This window comes from Ischnura elegans, chromosome 6 (assembly GCF_921293095.1).
Source record: "Ischnura elegans chromosome 6, ioIscEleg1.1, whole genome shotgun sequence".
Lineage (NCBI taxonomy): Eukaryota > Metazoa > Arthropoda > Insecta > Odonata > Coenagrionidae > Ischnura > Ischnura elegans.
The window spans coordinates 67,795,826-67,820,829 of record NC_060251.1 but is presented as its reverse complement, the minus strand read 5'-3'; the positions used below and the strand labels follow the sequence as shown (position 1 = coordinate 67,820,829).

Genomic DNA, 25,004 nt, shown 5'->3' with positions numbered 1-25,004 from the left:
CCGGCCCTAGCAGGTGCGGGGCTAGGGGCGAACCTTCAATGCGGGGCCCTTCACTTAAAATATTGAACTCTATACCCCATCTACAAACTCGAGCATTTTGAATCCCTACCACTCTCTGGCTAAGTATGTGACAAACGTATGCACAATAAAAATTACTGCATTATTATTCCTTTTTCATAAAATTATTTTTTGTCTAGCATGGACTTAACAATACAGTAATAGTTGAAATTGCGTTTTCAAAACTATCTTATATTTTAATTTTTTTCACGAACGCGGGGCCCGGGGAAATCGCCCCGCCCTATGGCCGGATCTGGTTACGACGAAACTATATTTTAACGGCTGCAAAAAAATTCGACCCTGCCAGGATTCGAACCTGGAATCTTCTGATCCGTAGTCAGACGCGTTATCCGTTGCGCCACAGGGCCCTATGTTATTCCATGGAAGTTCTAATAAAATGCTTATGGTAGCCCATCGTGCTTACAGTTGTGAAATAAGTAGCGTATCACTCTTGCGTTGCGAAATAAAAATTGAATAGCTGACGAGTAATTCTTGACGATTGTCAATCGTCTATTTCTTGTAGTAGGTCCAATCCGACGTCTAGTCGACTCCACAGAAGTTTGGCTGAAGCAATCTGGACTGTAGCACTAAACTTGTGCGGAACTTGGACGAATAGGAAAATGGAAAACTTACCGGATCTGCTCGAGATCTGGGTATGGAAGACGATGGACAAGGTGAGGTGGACGGAGAGGAGGAACGACGAAGTGATACACATGGTGGAGAAACTTATGAAATACGGAGTAGACTAAGGATTTTGACTTAAAGAAGAATAAGGAGGAAGGGGATTCATAGGGATGAAAGGAATTAGGCTGTATTGTGAATTGAAGAGGAAAGTTAATTTGTGGAGAGGGGGCAGGCGGGGCATTTCGCTAAATGTAACATGTAAACCAGATTTAAACGATAGAATTCTTTAATAATAATTACACCGAAGGTAGGGTTCATAAAATTGACCTCGGCTGTTGGTAGACGGGTATTTCGAGGAGGTGGCATCTTAGGTCATTTTCGCAATGGGGCAGCTTACAGAAGGGAAGGGTGAAGAGAAACCCATAATCGACATTAGCCCTCTCTTAACGAAAGGCGCCGAGGGGACCATAGCGTAACGTCCCATCTAACGGACGAAGTTTTGAACTTGGGGTGCTTTCCACAAAGCACAATAGGAGGAATCGGTTAACCTCTGAGAAATCTCTGCCCCGGAGATTAGAACCTGGCCCCACGAGATGGGGATATAACATCGCTGGCCTACTAGTCCTCGCCGGCCATATCGAAGATTGGAGGTTTGAGCCCCGCCTGGGTAGGTAGCCCCATTCAGGGCATGGGTGTTTGTGATCGCTGTTCTATGTGATACGTTCTTCTATGTTAAATCCCCCGCTACAAGTGCCTTCTTTCGAGACGATGAAATGAAATTAAAATAAAAGGAACATTCTAGCGCCCACACCAACCCCATTTCTCTCAGATTTTGGGTCCCGATCAGCCATATTGAGGGCTCCTTTACATACATAATTTCCAAGGGAACGATTCAATCCATATATTATCGTGGGCCTTTCTTGGCCGCAATGGGATTAGATAGAGGAGTCACCAGTCTGTTTCATTGAAACTTGAGTCCTCCTGTCAAGGCCATTTTGAACGGTCCTCAAATATGTCCGCATCACGGCGGTTAATGCATATTATTACATAATATTTACGCGAGGAATAGTGGGGCGAAGGAGGTGGGAAGGATCAGTTCTAGTGGTTCGAGAATCAGAGGCTGATTTAGTTTTAAACGCGGAAAAAAGATGTGCAGGGTATTCAGTTTTAAAGAGGGTGAAATGAAATAGCCCATGTATATATTTCCTAAGAGAAGAACTGAGCCATGACAAATTGTGGAGGTGATGGGTGAGGCATATTTTTTGCATGACTCAAATTTTATACATGTTTTACATATATGTTATATTTCTGCCTCGTTTTTTATGTTTATTTGTTGTTTTTTTTATTAGCTTTATGATTCTTTAGTCTTTAGGCTGAGTTGGCGCCTTGGAGATGGTAAAAAGTATTGTTGTGCAAGAAGCCATATTGAGATATAAGCAATAAAGAAAAACCAGTGTCAAGTGATAGTGAAGTTTTTATAATCGCTTTGATACGTTATGGGAGATGTGATCATCTTCACGAACGCCAAGGGCAAACCTACCTTTCGTAGGGCGACTTTCGCACACTTCGGCGATGGTGCACAGTAAAAGAATCCTCCACAGTACTGTTCGCGATATTTATCCTGAGAATGCAACGAATTTGCATAAGGACGCACGTACGTACGGTTTTCCTCGAGAGAGAGAAACGGACGGACGTCACACTCCAGTTCAGTTTGACGCTAGCGCACATCCTGTACGCAAAACACAAACACGCAGTCGGACGAGCGCTCACGGGAGTGGCTTAAGCAAGCGTGCAGTCCACGTTCCCCTGCTTAATGGACGGAGAGTGGAGGTTCCCCAAACCCCTACTCAGGCAAACAGCGACGAAGCGTGAAGCGCAGCGTGCGAAACGTGCGGAAAATGCCTTACTGGCTTCGAATTCTCAGTCCATGTAAATTATCAGGATATATATGGCGAATATAGATAATAATTGGGAAGAAGCAATACCAATAATAAGTGATTAGTAATCACAATAAATGTTTTACTTTAGTTTTTGGTGGCTAAATTCAGGAAGAAAATAAATATTTACTGGGTTGATTCTTAAAATACTACTGTTACTTAAAATAGTATTGTTACTTAAAATACCATTATACTATTTTCTCATGCGCATTATTCTTATGTTTATTCAGATTATTTTTTTTCCACTTCGAGGGGGGCCGGGGCTCCTCCCTTGTATTCGCCACTGATATATACACATTCCCAGCAAAGCTAATTAAAATATTTGAAATGGAGAGTTAAGAATTCAGCTTTGAGGAACAAAACTCTTTCTCGCCTCTCATATGGAAGATGATCTCCTATTTCCTAGAGTGAGGCAATTACTCAGAAACCCGCGAATAGTCGAATGAGTATGTGAAAATAACACCTTATGGCAATCGCGGTAAAAAAAATTCATCGGGGTAATCGGACGCTATGTGAAAACTCCAACGGTAGAGCTGCAATACACTCAGCCTTCAGATGTGTATTTATTTATTCAAAAATAGCCTATATGGCCTTTATATTGAATAATAAAGTTATGATATGCAGCTTTAACAAATCAGCTGATTTAACGCCACCATCGACGTGTGGGTACTGAAATCTCACGCTAAGTGACGGATAATAGGGTGGTTTCCTTTTATTTTTTTATTGCCTTAATCGAAGGATTATTACTCCTGGAATTCGTATTTCACGCTTTTAAATTTTTAAATGACGATAACTATTTTTCGCGATTAAATCAAACGTGAAAATTTTCAAGCGCGCGAAAACGCGACGGCTAAGTATGAATGCTGGGAAAAGCCCGTGTGACGTCATTCTGGTTCCCGCTGTCGCCGAGTGAGGTAACCTTGGGGCGAGAAAATGTGTGCCGCTGTGATGCAGGCTGCTATCAGGTAGCAGAGTACCCTGCTAGCAGGTAGCGCTTGGATTAAATAATGATCATTACTACCTTATCAAACGATGGAAACTTTCCGACCATAGGCAGTGTTAATAGGTGATTATGAAGAGACGTTTCCCTGAGCTCTGTGCCTCATGCATGCATTGGTAATCTCAGACGATGTAAAACTCCTATCTACTCGTATAGAAACTAGGTCCCTGTGACGTCACGTGGAGTGGAATCGCATGGGCGCCAATCTGGCCTTTTTCAAATGCGGTTAAAATTGACCGTTGCCATTCCTTTGAACTGGGATTTCTAAAACCAAATAATATGTATATTATGAATACACTAATAGTGGGTAACGCATCGCAATCAATGTCTTTCGTTTTCTTTGATGAAGGAAACTACCCTATTTATGGCTAATATTGGGTTTATTATAAATTATTGCAGAAGAGCCTGATAGGTAAGGATTGGCACCGGCGCTTTATTTTCCGAGCTAAGAAATGCTTCATTTTTTACATTTTTGTGTATTTTCGACTGTTTTTGGAAAAAGCGTATTTTTTATTTTATTTTTTATTTTCTACTTATTAGTGGTAAATCATAAAATATATTAAACCTGAGATGGTGGAGAAATTTCTGCTAAAAAATATAACTAACGTCATCTATGTAGAAAATTTAGATCGATTTTTCCACATGGAAATTTAGTTAATTAATGCAATCACAATGGAACAAAATTTCAAATTATTGTTTATTGAATGAAGTTTTGTCACCACAGGCAAGCAATTGTGCAAACTTCCATGCCGATGCAACAATGGGAAGTGAGTCGAAAATCAATTACAGGTTTCCATCGACTAAGCAAGTTGAGAAAAAGCGTGTAATAAAAAAAAACAATACACCCTTCTTTCCTTGTGCACTAGCGTAAAAAAAGGTGTGTAATTGGTACCCTGAATCAACGCCCACACACGATCCCCTGTCAATGTACATTTTTCCTACGAATTCTCACGTGTTGCAGTCGACTCAACCGGCGAGATGCACGTGGAACCGGATCAATGAAGCGTGATGTCGCTTCGACAACTCTGACGTCCTGCGAGCGATTCTTCCAAAAATACGCACTCGTGTGAAAGCACGCGCGAACGCTGGCGACAACGGGAGTGTCAGTTGCGGTGGGCAGGGCAATTTAACGCTCCACTACGTCATGTTAGGAGCGTTGTCGTTCTCCGTCCGCACGGGAGACGCCGATGGCAGAGTTCTTTTCTCCATCGCCACACGCGGTCGGGTTTCGTGATGGAGAAATCGATTTCGATTGAGTTCCAAAATCGAGTTTTAATAGTTATAGATCGGGGAAATCGAGGTCGAGCCATGATCATTGAGTTTTGATCCAAACTCGATTTTTTGGAAAAAGCGTGTTTTTTATTTTTTTATCTTCTACTATTAGAGGTAAATCATAAAATATATTAAACCAGAGATTTTAAAGAAAGGTTAAGACGGTGAAAGGTTCCCCCCGATATTTTGAGAAATAAAAAATATACACTTATAGTGCATTCAAAATTATGTGTTTACCCAAAGTTTCAGACCTCAACAATGGAAAATAACCCCAGAAAAAATTGAAACACGATTTTTAGTTTTTTAACCATATCTCCAGTTTTTATTTTAGTAAAATCGTTTTCTTGATTTTAAATTGTGTATACTATTATGGTCTACTATCCTGATTTTTTTTAAATTTTTTAACCGAAAACTAAATTAAATTAAAAATTTTAGGAAACAATAGACACGCCGAAAAAGATATTTGTTGTTTCCCCTAACTTAAATTATAATCCTAATTTTTTTCACATTTTTAAAATTGGTGGAATAGGGTCAAAATACGAATAACTGCTTTCTGCCATTTGCATCTATGTATTCCAGGAGGATATTTGATTTGATTGTTGAGAGCAACGATTGTTGATCAGTTTATAATATTATTGATTAAGAATAAAAATTAACATGAACAATGCCTATCACACTTAGATTAATCGTAATTATTGTTTATAACCATAATGTTGAGCTTTAACCTTCCGTCGGGCGCAATGGATCTGACAGGCTAAGCGGAAGTGTTTTTTCACTTCTCCATGCCAATAGGTGGCAAAGAAACCCTTTATATTCATAGTAGGTGTTTATTTTTGCACGCTATATGTAGCCTTTCGCTTTTCGCATTTATGTCAACATATCAGTGGCGGATTATTAAGCATAATTAAGCAAATTAATGGTAAAATAATCAGTAATCAGTATTAATTAATTAATCAGTAGCACAGCACATTTTCACACTATGTCATATACCTATCACCCAGCATACAATGAACCTATCAGGAATATCCTTCGCATAGTACCCACTCCCGCTCGGAATATCTATCAACCGATCATTTGCGGAACACGGACATACGGATTAATTCACCTTTTATCGACCCTGCCCGACGTTCATAAAATGTGCGGAATATCAATGCGACCATTCGAGCATTCTGCATTCTCGTGTAAATTTCGTAGCTGCTGGGCCAGGTTAAGGTTTTGCCAATCAGTTATGGACAGGCCAATAGCAGGAAAAAACATCGAATAACACCAACATCAATTTCAAAACCATTTTGCAAAGCAAAGTGCACTGACTTAAAATCTGACATCATTATTTCAAGGAGACAATAAAACGGAATGTGACAACATTCGTCAGTGCAGTGGCACTCCATAGATACGGAACGTGGAACCACAGAAAAACCACAGCGATTATAATTGCCTGAAGCAATTAATTTTTGACCTCAATAACCAACAATACTGAGCTAATTAATCAACAACACGATTGCGCACTCTCATCTATTTTGAGATTAATTACTTAAGGCAATTATAATCGCACATTCTATCCCAATTGCAATTATTTTATGTCCTAATAAATTCAGAGTATTAAGTAAATGAAATGTCGAAAAGTCTGAATATCCAAGAAAAATTGTTTTCATGGTAACTGCGAAGTGCATCCCAAAAATGTTTTCGTTGCCGTAGCTCAGTAACTAAGGAGTTGCGACCCAATTTTTATGGTCAAAAAACGCTCAAAATTGTCTCCCCTACCTCCTCCTGAAGTATATCAGATTCCTACTCAAAATGCCCTGTTTTCATTGATGGTTTACGTTCACAATCGGCCATAGTTACTCAAATCGCGAGGCATCAACAGTCAATGTGTGAATAGCTCTCTTCCCAGAAGGAGGACGTGTATCCGTTAATGAAAAGCGAAATTAATATTGAACGACCTCCACCCCGCTTCCAGAAAGCAATGCTCTCCTTCTACTTCCTTTCAAACGCTTCCTTGTTTAGTTCGAGCTACTCCTAAGGGCACTTGAACAAACAAAAGTGCCCCGAAATCGTCATCCTTTAGAGATTGGGGAAGAGAAACATTCTGCGAATGGAAACTAGGTTTTCACTGGGAAGGAAAATGGAATGACATCGCCGATAAATTGAAACCCCACCTTCCCAATCTAACAACACTACTGGCGCCGTTTCCGGGGGAGACAAGAAGAAATAAACAGCTTTCCTCGTCTGATTCTGCATTATTATTCGTCGCAAAGTAGGATCCCGCCGAGTTCTCCTCTCCAATTCTATCAGTATTGGAATTCCACGAATAGGCGTTTATAATTTCATCAATTGTGGAGCCATCTTTGAAGACCTGATTAGACCTAAAATAACAGAATCGATGCAAATACATCAATAACACAAGATTTCTTGATGGTCTCCACAAAATGCTGAGCACCACGCTCTTTAAAAAGATGATTAAAAAATCATTGGATTAAATCCAACACAGACGCAAGGGCAAGCCACTGATATAAAGCCTGAAACACACGATCATTTTTTTCGTCGCGAAAAGTGATCACTATCGCGATCACTTTTCCCGTCGCGAAAAGCGATCGCTGTAATGATCATTTTTCTGAATCACACGGTCCCTCCCGTCGTCGGCTTTCGCATCACTTTCAATGTCACAGCTCGTTGTCATGGGACTCGCATAACGAAAATATACAGCGTGTTTGTTTATCTACGTCGCTCCCCCGATTGTCAAACGTTGCGCTGCAATCACTCCATACGGGCATGCGTTCCGATTGGCTGATATGGGGTTTTAGGGACGATTTTAGCGACGGAAAAAGCGACCGGACGAGTGATGAAAAATAGCGATGGGGATCCTCATCGCGATCGCGGGAAGCAATTGCCGGCGACGATCCTTTGCGAGCGATCACTCTAGTGATCGCGATAGTGATCACTTTTCGCGACGAAAAAAATTATCATGTGATTCGGGCTTAAGATATCCAGTGCCCTAAAATCAATGACCAAAGAGAAAATCACATTAAAAGAGGAGTATGACTCATATAAGTTGACAGTCCAAAGCTTTTCACCTCCGAATTATTTTAAACTAAACCCACTGATTTGAAATTCCAAACACAGAAAATGGTGGTGTTATTTGGAGAAGGCGACCGACAGCTGAGGTCATTTCCACCATGAGGGAAGGGAACGTAAGTAAGGGTGGAGAGAAACCCGGCGTCGGCATTAGCCCATTCTTCATGAAAGGCGCCAATGGGACCACGGTTTAACGTCCCATCCGACGGACGCTCGAAATGTCCTCCACACAACGTTCAAGCGTGGATCGAGCAGTCTCTGAAAATTCTCTGCCAACTCCGGGATTTGAACCCGAGCCCACGGGGTGGGAAGCCAACACTCAAGCCACCACACCAGCTCGATCCCTCTAGTTAGAGAATATGCCAACAAAAAGTGGTATAAGATCTATTGCCGCTTCCACCCGAGAGGATGATCACCAGTGCTCCTGTGGAAGACCGGTCAGAGTAGATTGAGGGGGGCCCACCAAGGCGGATGACACGGACAGTCCGAAGCAAACCCTTATTAAGGCTGCTATTCTGGATGGAATAGCATTATGCTATTCTCTGATATTGCAACCGATGTTGCTATAATATAGCGTATTGCAACGCCTATGCTATTTGGTATTCAGAACGGTTGCAATTCGTGTTTTTACTACACCGGAAGACATAATTCTCAGAATAGCATAGGCCCGTAGCAATTCACTATTCTGAACGGCGAATTGCAACCGGTAGGCTTGCTATAATATTACGCGGTCTTCGAGGCCGAGCTATTCGGTATTGCAACCCTGAAAACGTGCGCATTGCGATGTCGAATTGTTTTTCTGAGGTTAAAGTAACATAATCAAGTATTGAAAAATGGATTAATAGCCAAAAATAAAATGATATCTGCTTTATTTTAATTAAATAATAGTAGCATAAGTGATGAATATTTAACTAGTTAAGTGAATTGGTTAGAAATTAACATTCGAGCTTAATATATGAAGCACAAGCTTGCTTCATCGACAGTACGAAAACAATAACAATTAATGCAAAGAATTACTACGATTAGCCCAAATTTTCCGTGTTTTATTCATATTTACAACTCATAATTTTATTTCATCACTTGACTTGCTACTAAAAATATCCTCAATGTAGGCTATGAGGTCGATTCTTGAAAATTTTCAAGCTTGTGTTAACACACTAACTCGCCAAATATAATAATAGTTATAGCTTTCAATGAAAACCATATATTACCATTATAATACCATATACTTTGATCAGCCGTTCATTTCCTCAATTGGACAGTATATACAAATACATGCAACGAGTCGAAATTATTTTCCCCACTATTCGCTACCTTCTACAATTAAAACTTAAAATTTACTAAATTATAACAGGGGCAGTCGACTTGAATTACTTGCTTGAAAACAAAGGATTTCTCCGAACAGCAATAAAGTTTCCGAACAAATATGATTCACCACAAACGTTTAATGGAATATTCATGTACATCATAAACGCAATATATATCATGTGGAATTCAATACAAATTGTTTCCTCTATAGCCAAGCAAGTTATTCACACAATTAATTTTCAGTATAGCGGCACAGTTCAGGGTCTATAAAAAATTTCAGTGAGCACATTATAATCAGCTGATACGAAAACAATGATAACTGACACAACAGCACTTTCCACACGATTCACTATTGCTAGATTCACTTTTTCACAGATGTTCCATCATCCTCAAATTCACTATCACCTCCCTCTGCTTTTTCCAAATCTGCAGCTGAAATATCGATACTATCCCATCGTAATACATGAAAGCACAGCTGTGACGTTGCCACCTACTTCAGTTCCTAAACAGAGATTGAATACTGAAATTAGGGAGTCATATAATATAAAGTTAGTATTAAAAACGAAAGCTTCTAGTCCTTACAGTAAAGCTATATCGTCACGATCAAAGCAATAAAAGTTGGTACATATTTATTTTGACATGCAACGAACAGACAGACTTCGAAGCCTAAGACAATTACGAAGAAAATCAAACATATTTAGCTTTCAATGATTATTTCGCATAACATATATCTCACGATAAAGGACCGATCGGATATAGGTAAATGATTCAATATTTATGCCCGATAAATCATCATTATAACAGTAAAATTATGACCTAGGGCCTAAGTCTGTAACTTCGTTTTCTCCCGAGTTGGGAGAAAAGAGACTCGTGAAGCTCCAGTTTCATCCAACTGAAGTCCGTAACTCGTTTCTCCCGGTAACGGAGAAAACTTTCTCCCAGTAACGGAGAAACTGACTCTCCTGGAGAGTATCTTTCTCCCGACTGAAGTCCGTAACGCGATTTGGAGAAACTGACGCGCCCTGGACGGGAGCTTCGGAGTCACCCGCCCGGGACCCGGCGATTCATTTTCTCCATAGGAGAAACGAGGAAAATACCAATGGCGGACCGTTGTGGGCGATCGTACTGCGGTTCTAATTGTATTCTAATATGGTTTTTTACGTATTTGTGACAAAATAGAACACGAAAATGCATTCTTCAAGTTAGGCAGGCAACGTATGTAGTGTAATTAGTGACAAGGATAGAAACTTTTGTATGGCTGCATTTGCAAGGAAACTACGTGCAGTGAACTTTCATTGTGCCTCTAGTATAAGTGAAAAAAATTTGTGTCCTTAGTGAACCCCTTAGTGAATTGATTGCACATAGACGATGAAGTGAAGTGTGTTGTGAATGTAACATCTTCGACGAAATTATTTCGCACGTATATAACTTAGGCTACGAATCAACTGTATACATTACGATGAAAGGTATCTAACTATTGCGAAGGGGATATGTTTCATATTTGAACAAGTCTTACTTTAGGGATACATCGAACGCCTGTTAATGTTCATTCGTTTGTTCGCTTCTAAGTTCTGTTTGATTTTATTACGTGTTGCATCTATTACCAATTCCCAATTCGTTGTGAGATGTGAGCAATGTGAGCTTGGCAATGTTTACATTTCACGCATTTCGTTGTGTTGTTGTTTGTTTTTGTTTTGGTCATGCTACGGTGAGAGTGATAGTGAAATTCGAAGTTTGTTGGTGTTACAATAACTGGTTTAGCAATTTGTTTCAACCTATTCATTTAATTGTCTTCGCAATGTTAATGTGAAATAACGTAATCTGATTCTAAGTCGTTAGTGATGAGTAGGAAGTGAGGTGTAAAGAATCCTTTCGAACTTCAAGGAGTGCAAATTCTTTTCGTGTGTGCAAAGTGATTGGAAAACAGATTATCATGTTTTATTAGTGTTACATAATAGTGTTTTATATTTATTGTGAGCCAAGATATTTATTGAAACAGTTGATTCCGAATATAATGATTATAAGTATTAAAAAGATAGAAATGTGTGCGTTGTAATGCTGTATGTGATATGATGAGCAATAAATATGTACAAGTAAGGGTAATTTTGCTTTGTTTTCTCTATATATACCTCTAGTAAACCATTTTCCCCATGTTTTCGCTATTCTACGCTGTCAGTATTTGAAATTTTTAAAATTAGCGAGGCAGGTTGTTGTGTTTCCTAAACTATAACATTTTGGGAGATTGTAACATATGTTACTTATTGCTGGCACGTAGGTATTTGCAAGAATAAATATGTACCATTCACACATTTATCTTAACGTTGTTTTCTTTACGATTCTTTTCTGCATAGTAAAGTTTTTCAATTTTCTTTTTCCACTCCCACATTGTGTATTTCAGCTTTTCGAGGATAAATGCATGTAATACTGACGTTGATAGTTATGTTTTTCCATACTCATCATGCATTCACCAATGAAAGTAAGCATCCGAAGTGCAAAAAAATATGCCATATATATCATCAATGAATACAGCGGCCGTTTGTATACAAGATTACCTACATCTAAAACATAAAAATGCTTTGGTGTTACGCATTAGTCTCTCCTTTTTCAATGGTATAATATACTCTTTTGTGTGTACTAATGAACAAATATATCTGCGATGGATTTAAATCGATTTATCCACTATCAATTATAATTTCGATGCATCAATTTCTTTTATTTGAAAGTTTAACTTTAATGATGAACGAGTAGCCCTTATTACAGGTGAGAATCGTTTGATTTCCCTCTCGTTTTTTTATTTGAAACAAAGCTTTTCTGTTGGTTCTTCACGGTATCGCCGGCTTCGGATTCAATATTTTTCATACCTATCTGCTCTTCCTATCCGATACCGAGAATTAGAGTTTTCTCCGGTAGCGGCCAGGAACTGATGTTTTCTCCGCCGAGTTACGGACTACAGTCGGGAGAAAACTACGGGAGAGTACACTTTCTCCGGAGAAAGGAGAATTCAAGTTACGGACTTAGGCCCCTAACCCACCTGTCTGAAGCCATTGTGATATTATCAAAACAACAACAATCAGCTGATTTCCTAAACGAGATTTTCAAAGCGTATTATATAAATCCACGGTTTAATATAATTTTTAAATGCAAATGAAGCAATTATTTGTAATTGCAAGTCAATATTCCATAAAATACAGAAAAATATATAAAATATCTTCTCCCTCATTGGTTGCGCAAACTGTTCAGAAAGTTTTTCATACGGGAAGGGGCGGAGCTTCCAAATAGCTCGCGCAAGAAATAGCATGATGCTATTCCGTACAAAATTATTACTACACGTCATTCAGAATACGGGGTCGTTGCAATAATGACCCGCAGAATAGCATATGCTATTTTTTGCAACGCTTATCCAGAATAGCAGCCTAAGACCGTTTTACACGGGGCACGGAATTGCGCAGGTTAGAGCTGCATTAATTTCTAAAATGGCGTGGAATTGCGCGAATGCATGAACGAAATTAGAACAGGGGCTATTTTGCCGTATCGCATCCACGCATTCTCGCATGTGTTGTAGCAATTCACCGCTTTACACGACGCAATTTTGATTGCGCCTTGATCGCAATTTTGATTGCGCAATTCCGTGTACCGTGTAAAACGGCCTTTAGACCCTCTTCTCCCTCGCTCGCGTTGTAATTGACAACCTTCGGGAGCACCGTCAAATCAACAGGCCCTGTGGCGCAACGGATAACGCGTCTGACTACGGATCAGAAGATTCCAGGTTCGAATCCTGGCAGGGTCGTAAAATTTTTGCAGCCGTTGTAAAGTAGGCTCGTTTTAATGCATTTGTGAGAACTTCCGTTAAAACCGACACAAAAAGGATGTATTTAATTAAGTCACGTAACTTTTAACCTTTTTGTCGGTCAAGACAATTGGTCTGTTCACAAGGCCAAAAAACCTTCCGAGGTCCGAGTGGCCAAATAGATAAGGTCAGGGGCGGATACAGCATACAAATTTGAGGGGCGGTCATGACCTGGGTGAGGAAAGTGTGGAATACCCCCCTGGAAAGTGGGGCTTTCTCTCGCGTAAAATTTTTTAAATACCCATTTCTCACGCAATTTCGGGCGAAAATTTTCGTTTTTATTCTTAACAACAGATGAAATTGAAAATTTTCAGACATTTAAGGACACCAAATCAATTTAACAAATAAAAATTATAAATATTTTATCCGATTTGGGGGGTCCTACGACCCTGGATCCGCCACTGGGTAAGGTCGGTCTACATGAAAGAGTTTAAAGAAAATGTTAGGGAAGAGTTTGATCTGCAGTGTAGCTATCAACGGTGCGGAATCGTGGACACTGAGGAAAGAAGACGAGAGAAGATTGGGGGCATTAGAGATGTGGGTATGGAGAAGAATGGAGAAGGTGAAATGGACGGAGAGGAAAAGGAACGCCGAAGTGCTGGATATGGTTGGCGAGGAGAGAAAGCTTTTAGATGAGATACGGAGGAGACAGAAGGTTTGGATGGAGCGAGTACTTACTAAGCAGGGAGAGGATGCTGAAAACGGTGTTAGAGGGTAGACTGTTAGGTAAACGAGGGAGGGGAAGGAAAAGAATATGATGTTTAGATAGATTGAAAGGGAGTAGGCCTTACAGTGAATTGAAGAAGGCAGTGCTGGAAGGAAAGGTAGGCTCCCAGATTACTTCTTTAGTACTCCATGGAAATCTACCTTAATCGGTAGAATACTATAATAATAATAAACTTATAAGGAAATTCGTCATCGCGTACATCGCTGTATTTCAAGATCACACGTTAGATATCAAAATTAAACTTATCTAGGAAACAAACCAATCGTTCAATACCTTGGCCAACACGTGCAAACTACGGTATTCCTTAATAATCAATCATAAATTAGGAGACTCATTACCAAGGAAAATATCTAGGAATGCCCCAAGCAGTGCGTAGCTAGGAATTCCGTTCCGGGGGGGTGTTCCAAAGCCAAGGGGAAATTTTCTGAATAAACAGGGTACCAAGTAGAGGGTTTTAAACTTATTTTAACCCTTTTAATAATTAATGCGATGGTGGTTGGGACCTTAAGGACATTTTAATAATCGAAAAAACAAAACATTTTTCATAGAAATCTTTCTTAAATTCATGAGTTCACAACATTTTGTTTTTTTTTCATGATGGGCTAAAGTTATTGTGTTTTTGACATTTCGGATCCCCATCGCTACGCCACTGGCCTCTAATGCAAACATAGAAATAATAAATTCACTCCCGGAAAGGGCAAGCGAGTGCTGAATTGAGTGCCTAAATGAGGAAAAGATACACGTTTATTTAGGTTAGAGGTAGGTTTCAATAGATAAAATGTAAATCCGCATCCACATTTCGATTTGCGAAAGCCAAACTTCTGTGAAGTCGACTAGACTTCGGATGCGACCAGCTATAGTATACGTATAGAGGAAATATTCAATTGATGATCGTCAAAAATTATTCATCAGCCATTCAATTTTTATTCCACAACACAAGAATGCTATGCAACTTATTTCAAAACCATAAGCACGATGGCAATTGCCATAGCGATTTTATTAGAACTTCCTCACGTTGACTATGGGCGCGACGGATAACGCGTCTGACTACGGATCAGAAGATTCCAGGTTCGAATCCTGGCAGGGTCGTATTTTTTTGCAGCTGTTGTATTACAAGTTTGTCGTAACGCATTTGAACAAAATACCGTTCTTCAATTCGCTCTTCAAAAATGTCCTCTCCTTTTTCGAAATTATTCAATCTTGCTTTTTCATATTCTTTGGGTGGTATCGTTGAGATTTTCTCCATCGGTTATGAAGACTTGGCTAACGGGTAACAAGTCGTTCTAGGGATCAGAAGATTCCACGCTCCAATCCTGGCAGGGTCGATTTTTTTTGCAGCCATTGTAATGTAGGTTTTTCGTAACGCATACACATTTATTCATCTAAAATAGCGGATCGCCACCCAGGGCCCCATGTTAAATGTCATTTCTTTGGCCTCACACCCCTCAAATGCCGTATTTTATGACAATTTTATTTGAAAATTTCAGGAAATGAAATATATAAATCATTTTTAAAAAATACATGTGCACATAGTCAATTCCTTCAACGGACACCTTTTCTTTGGGGCGCCCATAATCACGGGAAGTGATGAAGTCTAGGGGGGTTATAAGGTCAAGGGTTATAATTAAGAATCGGGCAGAGGTATGAGAACTTTTAAAGGATCACTAGCATATCAATAATCCTAATTATACTACGGTACTTACAAGGCTATAAATAGCAAAAAATATTCCACTGCAAAATGAAAAATATTTTTTCACCATTATATTTTTGTAACGATTATTTCCAAAGCAAATATTGTAAATTATTTTTCAGTGATTTCATAAAATAAATTTGACGTCAGAACCCACTTATGTGAGGAAGGAGGACCAAAATACAACCACTCGGAGGGGTTAGAGAACACGTAAGGAGCAATGTATCAGTCAGCCTGTTCCTCTCCAATTCCACGTACTATATATTCCATGACGATAATGATTCCTTAATATGTATTCCATGAACAGAATATGTACAGTACAATATCTGCAATAAATGCGATCTGAATGGTTGGAGAAGTTTACCTGCACCAATCGAAGACATAAATGACTTTGCCTAGCCTCAACTGTAGTGGCGTAACTATGGGGGGATGAGGGGATATATCCCCACCCCAAATCCTCAGAGAAATAAAAACAATATTTAGAACTATTGTCTAGTTTTGACGTATAATAACTGCATCTGCTTTAAGTTAAATTTTAAGTGCCAAAATTAAGTCAAATGTATTTTCAGGCATGTCATTTTTCAAAAATTTTCCCGGAACCCCCTTGCCTGGAGACTGGGGTGTACCCACCCCAGGCCCCTTCATCCCCCTAAAGCATATTCCTAGACGCCACTGCTCAGATGCTCAATGCTCAATGGCATTACATAAATACTCACCTCGCCATCTCAACCAACCGAGGCCAATATTAAATTGACAGTTCACTATCAGATTTTTCTAGGGAGCGAGTAAAGTAGGAACCGCAGATGGGATGAATCGAGAGATTGATTAGACAACCTACGCAGGAGGAAAGAACATTTTTGAAGACAAAGTGAAGTATTAAGTAGGAGGAAATGGAAGACATTTAAAAAAAAATAATGAAAAACATGTTAGAATAAAATAATGATCAACTCAACGAAGAATGGTAGCATAAAACAAAAATAACCAGGGCCAAAAATTCTCGACCCTGCCAGGATTCGAACCTGGAATCTTCTGATCCGTAGTCAGACGCGTTATCCGTTGCGCCACAGGGCCCTTGACGAAGAACAGGCAGCGTAGCATTTATATTCAAAATCATCAATAGTTGCCTCGTGGTAATTCATTTTAGTCCATTTAACTCGCAAAACAGCTGTATTTTCATTATGTAGCACATCTCATGTAACTGAAGACGACTACGCAAGTGGTGTGCTTCTTTCTCAGAAGGAAGAATATCGTCGGGTACACTAATGGAGAAACCTTCATGTTCGGCTTCAATGTTTGCTCCCTGCGGTTTATGGAATTATGTGGAATATATAAACGATACAGAGTATTATAATTTAGTTTAAAATGCTATAATTAGAGGCAAATACCAAAATCTATTTTTTTTCGAATTTCGTACTTCATATTTCAATTAAAAAATTGACTGACGTAATACACTAGATAAATATTTTGAATCATGCCTCCAAAGGCATATAGTTTACATTTTAGGTGGATATTTTCGTTAAATAGCTTAATTAACTCACCTTTAAGTATTAATGCAGCGTATAATTATCCAATTTATCGATCACTTTCAACAAAAGAGGTGGTTATCAGTATAATAATGATTCATATCATTCTTATTATGCATGTAATCATGTTTCTCCCTACATTTACCGCAGGATCGTGTTTTTTCCGGTATCCAACCCACAGGGACGCTACATATTGGCAACTATTTCGGAGCAGTGAAAAAGTGGGTCGAGTTACAAGAATCAAGTGATAGTGTTTTGTACAGCATAGTTGATTTGCATTCTATTACCTTACCTCAGGTGAAGTACAACATTGATCCGTATCTTATTCATTGGATGTCGTTTACTTTTTTAAGATGTTTTCTTAATGATGAAAAATAATTTTACAGGACCCTCAAGTTCTTAAGAAAAACATTCTAGAAGTAACTGCTAGCTTACTATCATGTGGAATAAGTCCGGAAAAGAGCATATTGTTTCAACAATCTATGGTAAGTATATCATTGTCCTCTTTATACTCTGAAAAATAGCATGTTGCGTTGAAAGAGACAATATTGTAGACAAGCAGTGGGCAATAAATACTGGCCATAAGTTTTGCACTTTCATTTTGATTTTTCATCAGTGAAGAGTGATTTATATAGGCGTTTACCATGAAAACCTAATTTATAATATTTCATTAGGTTCCTCAACATACAGAGCTTTCTTGGGTGCTAGGGTGCATGACAACTATGGCAAGGCTAGGCCATTTGCCGCAATACAAAGAGAAGTCCGCGTCCCTCAAGGAGATTCCACTGGGATTGTTTATATACCCTGTTTTACAAAGTGCGGATATTCTTATCTACAAGTAAGTTCGGTAAATATAAGGGGTGAGATAATGAATTCCATGTTTGATCAAGAGCAATCAGCAAGTTAAGAGTTCTGATCGTGGTTATTTCATGTTAAGTATGAGCAACAATAACTATGCTATTTTTAGGTAACCTATGAAGTGCTAATCTGATGGTGATAAACATATACTTTAGAGTTGTTAAACATTGTTTTGTATAAAAAATTCCTCAATCCTTTACCATTTAAAATTTAGAATAACTACTGTAAGTCAGCACAAATGTATAATTTCATGTATATAGAGTATCATAAGAGGATATTATGGTAAGTGTTGTAGTCTTATTTTAATTAGAAAGAATAGGACACATTTATGGGGTAACTATTAGTAATTACCACTTGGAAGTAAAATTTCAGCAGTACAGGGAAAGTTGCTAGATGAGCAAGCTGTTGCTATTTCCTATCGCCATGAGAAAACGATGAATATGAGAAAATTACATCACATACTATAAATACTTTTAACAAAATTAAAGCAATATTTTTTAGACAAATAAGGCCAACCAGTTAAGAAATGAAATAGGTAGCTGGTTATGGCTAATTTGAAATCCTTATGTGAAGTTAAGAACTTTAGGCTACACAAAGCCTTGATCCCGTAAAGTAGAATAAAAACTAGTTAGTGATTGTAAGATAGAAGAAACTTAATATAACTTGGCATGCCAACAAACCAGCGCATGCTAAGCATACAAAAGACTGTCACTTGTTGTTATTCACGTAATCGTGTTTCTGGTCTCTCTTCTGAAAACTAGGGCAAATAAGGTTCCAGTGGGGGAAGATCAGCTTCAGCATCTACAACTGGCCCAGCATCTAGCTAATCTTTTCAACAAAAGATTTGGGAAATTCTTTCCACATCCCAAAGCTCTGATCAGTGGTGAGATAACACATATACTGCTTAGCAATTAAGAAAATAATGTAACCATAACAGTCTAAGTTTGAATTTAAGACCAAGTTAATTAAATCAGCTGTCATGGGGATTCACCAATGGTATTTACACCATGCACACATAAAATTTTCAATTCTGGTAACACTCAAAACTGATCTTTGGCATTCTCCCTCATTTAATCAATCTTAATAAACCTTCCTCCTTTTTAGTCTTTTTTACTCCTGAATCAGCCATAGCTAATAAAATTAAATATAAAGTTGATCATAACTTCTGCTTATCAATGCACCATCAAGAATACCATAAGATTGATTGCCAACAAGTTAACTTTGTGGAAATGTATTGTAAGAGATAGACAACAATATTATTTTCCACATTTATTTTTATTCCCTCAACCAGTTTCTACGTACTTCACACATTTTCAAGGGCTGTTTAAGTGAGCTGAGCTGGCTGAGCAGCTAGCCTGACATATTCATATATTATTGGGACGTATTCATATAGTGTTCCCTAGGGTAACATACAAGAATGGAAGTGGGATAGGTTGGGCCTCCTTTAAAAGTAAGCATCCTGGTGACGGATAAGGTTAATCAGGGGAGGGACTCCACACTGAGAAAAGATGAGTGAATCATTGGCACCACCTCACTCCCAAGATTGCTTCCTAACATTTTTTTAAATACCTGAATTTTAAATTTTGAATGAAGTCAAGTTTGGTACCTTTGTCAATTATATATAAAATATCAAAGCTATAATCAGATGATTGGTGGCTTAAGTAACGGTTAGTGTCTGTGATTAATAATATTCAGCTCAGTTTTCGTGACAACAGGATGTGATAATGTTGTCCTAACTAAATAAATTCAAACAGGCTAGATAGCTAATACTTCTTCCATTATTTTTCGTTTCCTTTCTTCTAAATTGAATGTTAATCTTGTAAAGTTAAATTCAAAAAAATAAATAATTCCTACTTTAAATGAGTAATTCAAAGCTTGAACCATTATTTATGCCATGTCGTGCACTAAATCCTTTTTATTGGTATAAAATGTGAAAGAAAATTCTCGAAGGAAACTCCTATTCAATCACTGTTGTGGAAATCTCTTCTCTGCTCTTTGAGGTTGCACATGGTTAATTTTATTGATTAAATGTATTATTATCTTTCTTTTCAATAAAAATTTATTTTTGAAAACGAAGAAAAAATATGCACCAGAGGTTTATAGAAATTTTAGCATTGCAAAATTCTGTTCACTATGAGATCTCCTATCTACATATTTTTCGTCAAAAAGGAATGAATATCTCTTCCAATAGTTGATTCATTCTATTCAAATATACTATCGTTAAAAGGTGTTAGTTAGGAATTCTTTTGAAGTTGGCAGATGCAGCAGGCTCTGATTAGGAGAAAGGTTGCAGTTTTCCATTCTATTTGGATGGTATGTAGCTCTTTTCTTAAAGGTTTTACAATTTCATTTTTCTTTCCTATGCAAGGTAATAAAAGAATTTCCCTAATATTGTTGCAGTAAGCTTGGTTCGAAGTTCACAGATACGGACCTATATGTATAAAGTTCAGTGATAACAAAGTTTACTTTCAGGCTCCTCAACTTCGTAACGTATAGGCTTTACTGTATTTCTCTAACGTTCTAAGGAAGCCTATTTTTCCTCTTATGAGAAACGAAAAGTAGTTAATTTTCCTTTTACATATCACCAACAACAATGCTAATTTCACAAAGGAATTTTCTTTGATTAGGAAAAAATGGAAGCTAATGAGGCAGATTCGGAAGTTTTTTAAAAATTTCAGGTGACTTTCACTGTACTTCAAGAAAAACTGATGTGTCCTAAAAAATATGACTGCCTTTCTCAACTACCTTAACTTACCTGTGACTACTTTTCATGGCAAAAATGAAATTGAAAATGCGAGAGTCTTCTTTCAGTCATGGGCAAATATTTAAGAAATTGCAAGTATTGAATATGTCAACGTAGATGACAGAAGCTCTTATTTTTAAGGATAAGGAAACACTGGCTGTATTTAAACAAGGTAAAGGCACATTTTATATCATCTCTGAGCCTATTTCTAATATAAATCATGCAAAAACAAGTTCATTCGCCTTCCATTGTCAGTCATACGAAGGAAACCAATGCATAAGTAAGAAAATTATTAACTAATTGAAGCAATATTTCCTATGCTTGACAGCCTGCATTCAAAATAAAATATGTCACAGCCTTTCTGAGAGCACAGCGCTCTGTTTTTGCTGAAAATTAGTAAGAAGTGAGCCAATGCTCAACAGAATTCTGACAGCACAGGAACTCAATCCAGCAGTATAGCATTCCCTGTGTACTAACTTTTCGAAAAAGTTTCTGACATCCAATGCAGCTATGAAATCGGAAAGTAACAAAGTTAGAGCTCAGAAAAGATTTGAAGCCATTGAGACCTAGTGCTGGCTATAGGTGCTGAAGATCAAATGGAGATAAAGAGTAAGGGAAGAAAGGGAACCAAAGAATAGGAAAAGGAAGGATCTGTGGGGCACTTCACGCCAAAGAAAGGCCAGGTGGATAGGCAATGCCATAAGATAATAATGTAAGAAATATAACTGATAACTTCAGGCTTTACTTTGTAAAACCTCTCCATATTAGAAATAAAGAAATAAAACTTTGTAAGGTTCACTGTTATTTAATTATGGGCATGACCCGGGTTTTGTAACTTGGTTGATGATGTAAGAAAACTGGAATGGAGGTAATCATTAGGGTATGTTCCTCTAAAAAGCCCAAGGAATAAGTACTAGGGAGCGATGACAAAGGATACATGAAAGACAGACATCAGTGAGCTAAAGGAAGTACATAGCTTCAAGATAGAAGAAACGGAAGGCTGTAGTATCCCAATCCTAGGACTGCAGTACCATGAACATATGCTCATCAGGTCAATGACATTTCCACATAGACTTTTTTCACCGATATATTTTGTAATAAAAGGGGTTCTGCATTACTTTTCGGCATTAAAGAATACTATTTTGTCTTATTCAAGATCTACGAATATCAAATTATTGAAAATTTCATACTTTACAATTAAATGTTATCTGAGTATATAGTTTTAGCATTGCTTAAACTCGTAATAAAATAGGTGATATGAGGAAAATTAAAACCCTGAATAATATATATTGATTACTTTCCATTTATTTTCAGATGGAAGTTCAGCCAGAGTTAAGAGTCTTCGGAACCCGACCAAGAAGATGTCGAAGTCAGATGTTGACCCCAAAAGTCGCATTGAGCTTGCCGACACAGATGACCAAATAGTAAATAAAGTCAAAAAGGCACTCACCGATTTTACATCTGAGGTAACATGGGATCCCGAGGGTCGACCGGGAGTCGCAAATATCATCGCCATACACTCTGCAATGACAGGGAAGGACCCGGAAAGAATTGTTGAAGAAGCAGTGGGTCTGGAAACTGCACAGTATGTTGTCCAATTGGTTTGGTTTTGCTTCAAAAGTCATCTCATAAAACACAGAGGAACTGTTACTGGGAGCAAATGCTTATGATTTCGTGTCTGTCAGAAGAGACAAATGATCGTATTCCAAATTAGATTTTTGGTATGAGCCAGAAACTATTAATGAGTGCTGTTGCCCACCTCTTTCAAACCACTTTAGTTTCTTAAAGAAACCAATTTAGCAACCTTTTAATTCATGCTCCAATGTATGAAATCAAAAGAAAAGAATTGGCTTGCCTATGCTGTTATTTGAAGACCATTCTTTAGCTGGTAATATTTTAATCAATGCCAAAATAACTTGTACAAAAAATGGATAATTAAGATACATTTTTCAAATTCCACTCTATTTCATAAGGCTAACATGCATGCCAGTTTTATTTTCTTTGACTTTCTAAGCAATGTGACTCACTAAATTAAATAAGCCTAAACCAGTAATGAGGATAATGTTAAAGGATAAGTTTCTTTAATTAGATGAATAAGCTTAGCCACTATTTGCCCCAAGTGAATTTCATAGTTGAATATTCAAAAACTATTTAAAAATACTAAAGGGTATCTCCAAAACTGGTTTTGTCGGTTGACATGGGCAACCAAATGCAGTCTTGAAGAATTTATTTTCTATTTCTATTTGCACTGATTGTGAGCACACTAAGCAAAATATCAAGTGTTTTCTCATTAAAATGAAATTGATGGTTTGGGGCGTAACTTTGTGAAAGCGATTCATTATGAAAAATGAAGAAGAAACTTTGTGATTTCACATGAAATATTTATTCACACATTAACATGACCATGGTTTAAACGTAAGACGTCATCATCATGCCTCATGATGATGATGTCTTATGTTGATCATGATCTTGGTCATGTAAATATGTGAATTAATATTTCATGTAAGAGCACAAAGTTTCTTCTTTTTCATTGTACATTAAAATCAAGTTTGCTGTTTTGTAGAACTTCCATATTGTTGAATTTTTTAATAACGCAATACATACTACAGTCAGTGGAGTAAGAACTGTTGTCGTTTACAAATATTCAGCAGGGAATTCAACTTAACCTTAGCATTCAGTTAAGGATCAGAGAAGAAGAAATAGCCGATGGATCAAGAGATGCAGCATTCAAAGCTCACCGATTCGAATCATGACTCCCGCAGTTGGTTTATAATTCTGATTCAGTGTGCTTTTCCCTTGCTATAGGAAGAATGCTCAGTTGTAAACTTCATCTTTTTGATGCTGCTCAAAAAATACTATTTTTCTCTCATCTCATTGTGCAGCTTCTCTTAGGTGGAGATTACTGAAATATCTAATATAATTAATATGTAGTAGCGGGCGTAACTTGATGGAAATCCATAATTGCTGGAATGGAAGGATCAACAACTTAGCTATTTCCACATGGTAATTTATTGAGACCGACCATGGTTTCGTTACAGCGTAACATTATCAAGGTGGACCTAGCAAAGTTGGTGGTGCAAATGGCAAGGTGGTGGAAATAGCAAAGTTGTTGATCCTTCTATTACTGAAATAACTTTTTATCCAAAAATCCTCACTCCGAAACGTAACCACTGTAGCTTTCAGGGAATTCCCTCAGAAGTATATGAACAAACAACTTGGCTTTATGATGCTATTCATCCAATCAGCTCCTAACTAAAGTGCACTGAACTATAGTATCCACAGGACAGTTGAATTGTTTAATCATCAAATTGAATATTCCTTGTCAAACATGGTTCGTTTTTTTTTCCTGACCAATTGTAAAATTTCCTGATTCTGAATATGTTTACCAATTTTTATAGTATCCATTGTAGTTTTGATACGAATACAGGTACATAGTTGACATATTTCCTTGTATTTAATAGAATAAGTTATTTAATGGAATATCAAGCTCTCCTAAATGATGAATGTATGTCCATCCTAATTTCTAGTTCTTAACTCTTGTGGCATTATGTATTCCTCTTTTAAATGAAGTAGATTGATATCCACGTCTTCATGTATAAAACTTTAACCTAATATTATTTTCCAGAACTACCAAATCAGAAGTTAGCTGATTAATTTTTATATTTTTGTAGAAGTATGCAAATAATTAATTTTCATTCTCATTTTAGGTATAAATTGGTGGCTGCAGAAGCCATCTGTGAAGGTATTAGGCCAATACGGACCAAGATTAATGAGCTATTGAAAGAGCCGCAGTATCTGCATCAAGTACTGGCTGATGGAGCTGAGAAAGCATCAAATATTGCTGCTATTACATGGGATGGAGTGAGGAAACTGGTTGGACTATCTCACTGAATTCCATGTGTTTTGTATATTATTTCTCACTGTGTAGAGATTTTGTTCAAGAGTCAATTTGCCCATATTGTGGTGTGAGTATTCTATGGTCACCAAAATTCAAGAGCATGAAATTAGTGAGACAATATTTACATATTATTTATTATTAGCTAACCAGCATCTAATGTTCCCATGAGCAAAGAGCAATAAATGGTTTACAGAAAATAATGAATTCTTTGACTGAAGCCTCATCAGTAAACCACAGTTCATTCCAGTTAAATGGGACTTAACTAGAGAGGAGCACATTGCCCCAATTATCCTAAGCATTTCATAAATATGCATGCATGGAAGTAGAATTTTAACAAAGAATACTATTTACCCAGACGGCACAGAATCCTCCGTATCTAATTCGTATGCAGATAGTATCCATTGACTACCGCTCCGTCGCTTTTCGGCAATGGATACTATCTGCATAT

General features: G+C 37.8%; 1 protein-coding gene and 3 non-coding genes across 4 annotated transcripts; 2 read left to right on the top strand and 2 right to left on the bottom strand.

The window, feature by feature from the left end:
• Positions 1-352: 352 nt before the first annotated feature.
• On the bottom strand, positions 353-425 carry Trnar-acg. Its single transcript has one exon. It is a non-coding gene; the product is annotated as a tRNA-Arg (tRNA).
• Positions 426-12,984: 12,559 nt separating this feature from the next.
• Positions 12,985-13,057, top strand: Trnar-acg. Its single transcript has one exon. It is a non-coding gene; the product is annotated as a tRNA-Arg (tRNA).
• A 3,475-nt stretch (positions 13,058-16,532) lies between these two features.
• Positions 16,533-16,605, bottom strand: Trnar-acg. Its single transcript has one exon. It is a non-coding gene; the product is annotated as a tRNA-Arg (tRNA).
• A 361-nt stretch (positions 16,606-16,966) lies between these two features.
• Positions 16,967-24,756, top strand: LOC124160937 (tryptophan--tRNA ligase, mitochondrial). The gene is made up of 7 exons (XM_046537072.1): positions 16,967-17,131; positions 17,208-17,354; positions 17,444-17,542; positions 17,732-17,895; positions 18,677-18,798; positions 21,973-22,243; positions 24,366-24,756. The coding sequence occupies exons 1-7, from the start codon at positions 17,006-17,008 to the stop codon at positions 24,547-24,549; spliced, it is 1,113 nt and encodes a 370-aa protein (XP_046393028.1). The 5' UTR covers positions 16,967-17,005; the 3' UTR covers positions 24,550-24,756.
• The last annotated feature ends 248 nt before the right edge of the window (positions 24,757-25,004 follow it).

Bases quoted from the DNA above. Each gene is read 5' to 3' on its own strand.
- LOC124160937 (XM_046537072.1), top strand. From the start codon at position 17,006: ATGCCTCCAAAGGCATATAGTTTACATTTTAGGTGGATATTTTCGTTA. The intron at 17,543-17,731 runs GTAAGTATATCA...ATATTTCATTAG, and splicing joins TATTGTTTCAACAATCTATG to GTTCCTCAACATACAGAGCT. The intron at 18,799-21,972 runs GTGAGATAACAC...ATTTATTTTCAG, and splicing joins TCCCAAAGCTCTGATCAGTG to ATGGAAGTTCAGCCAGAGTT.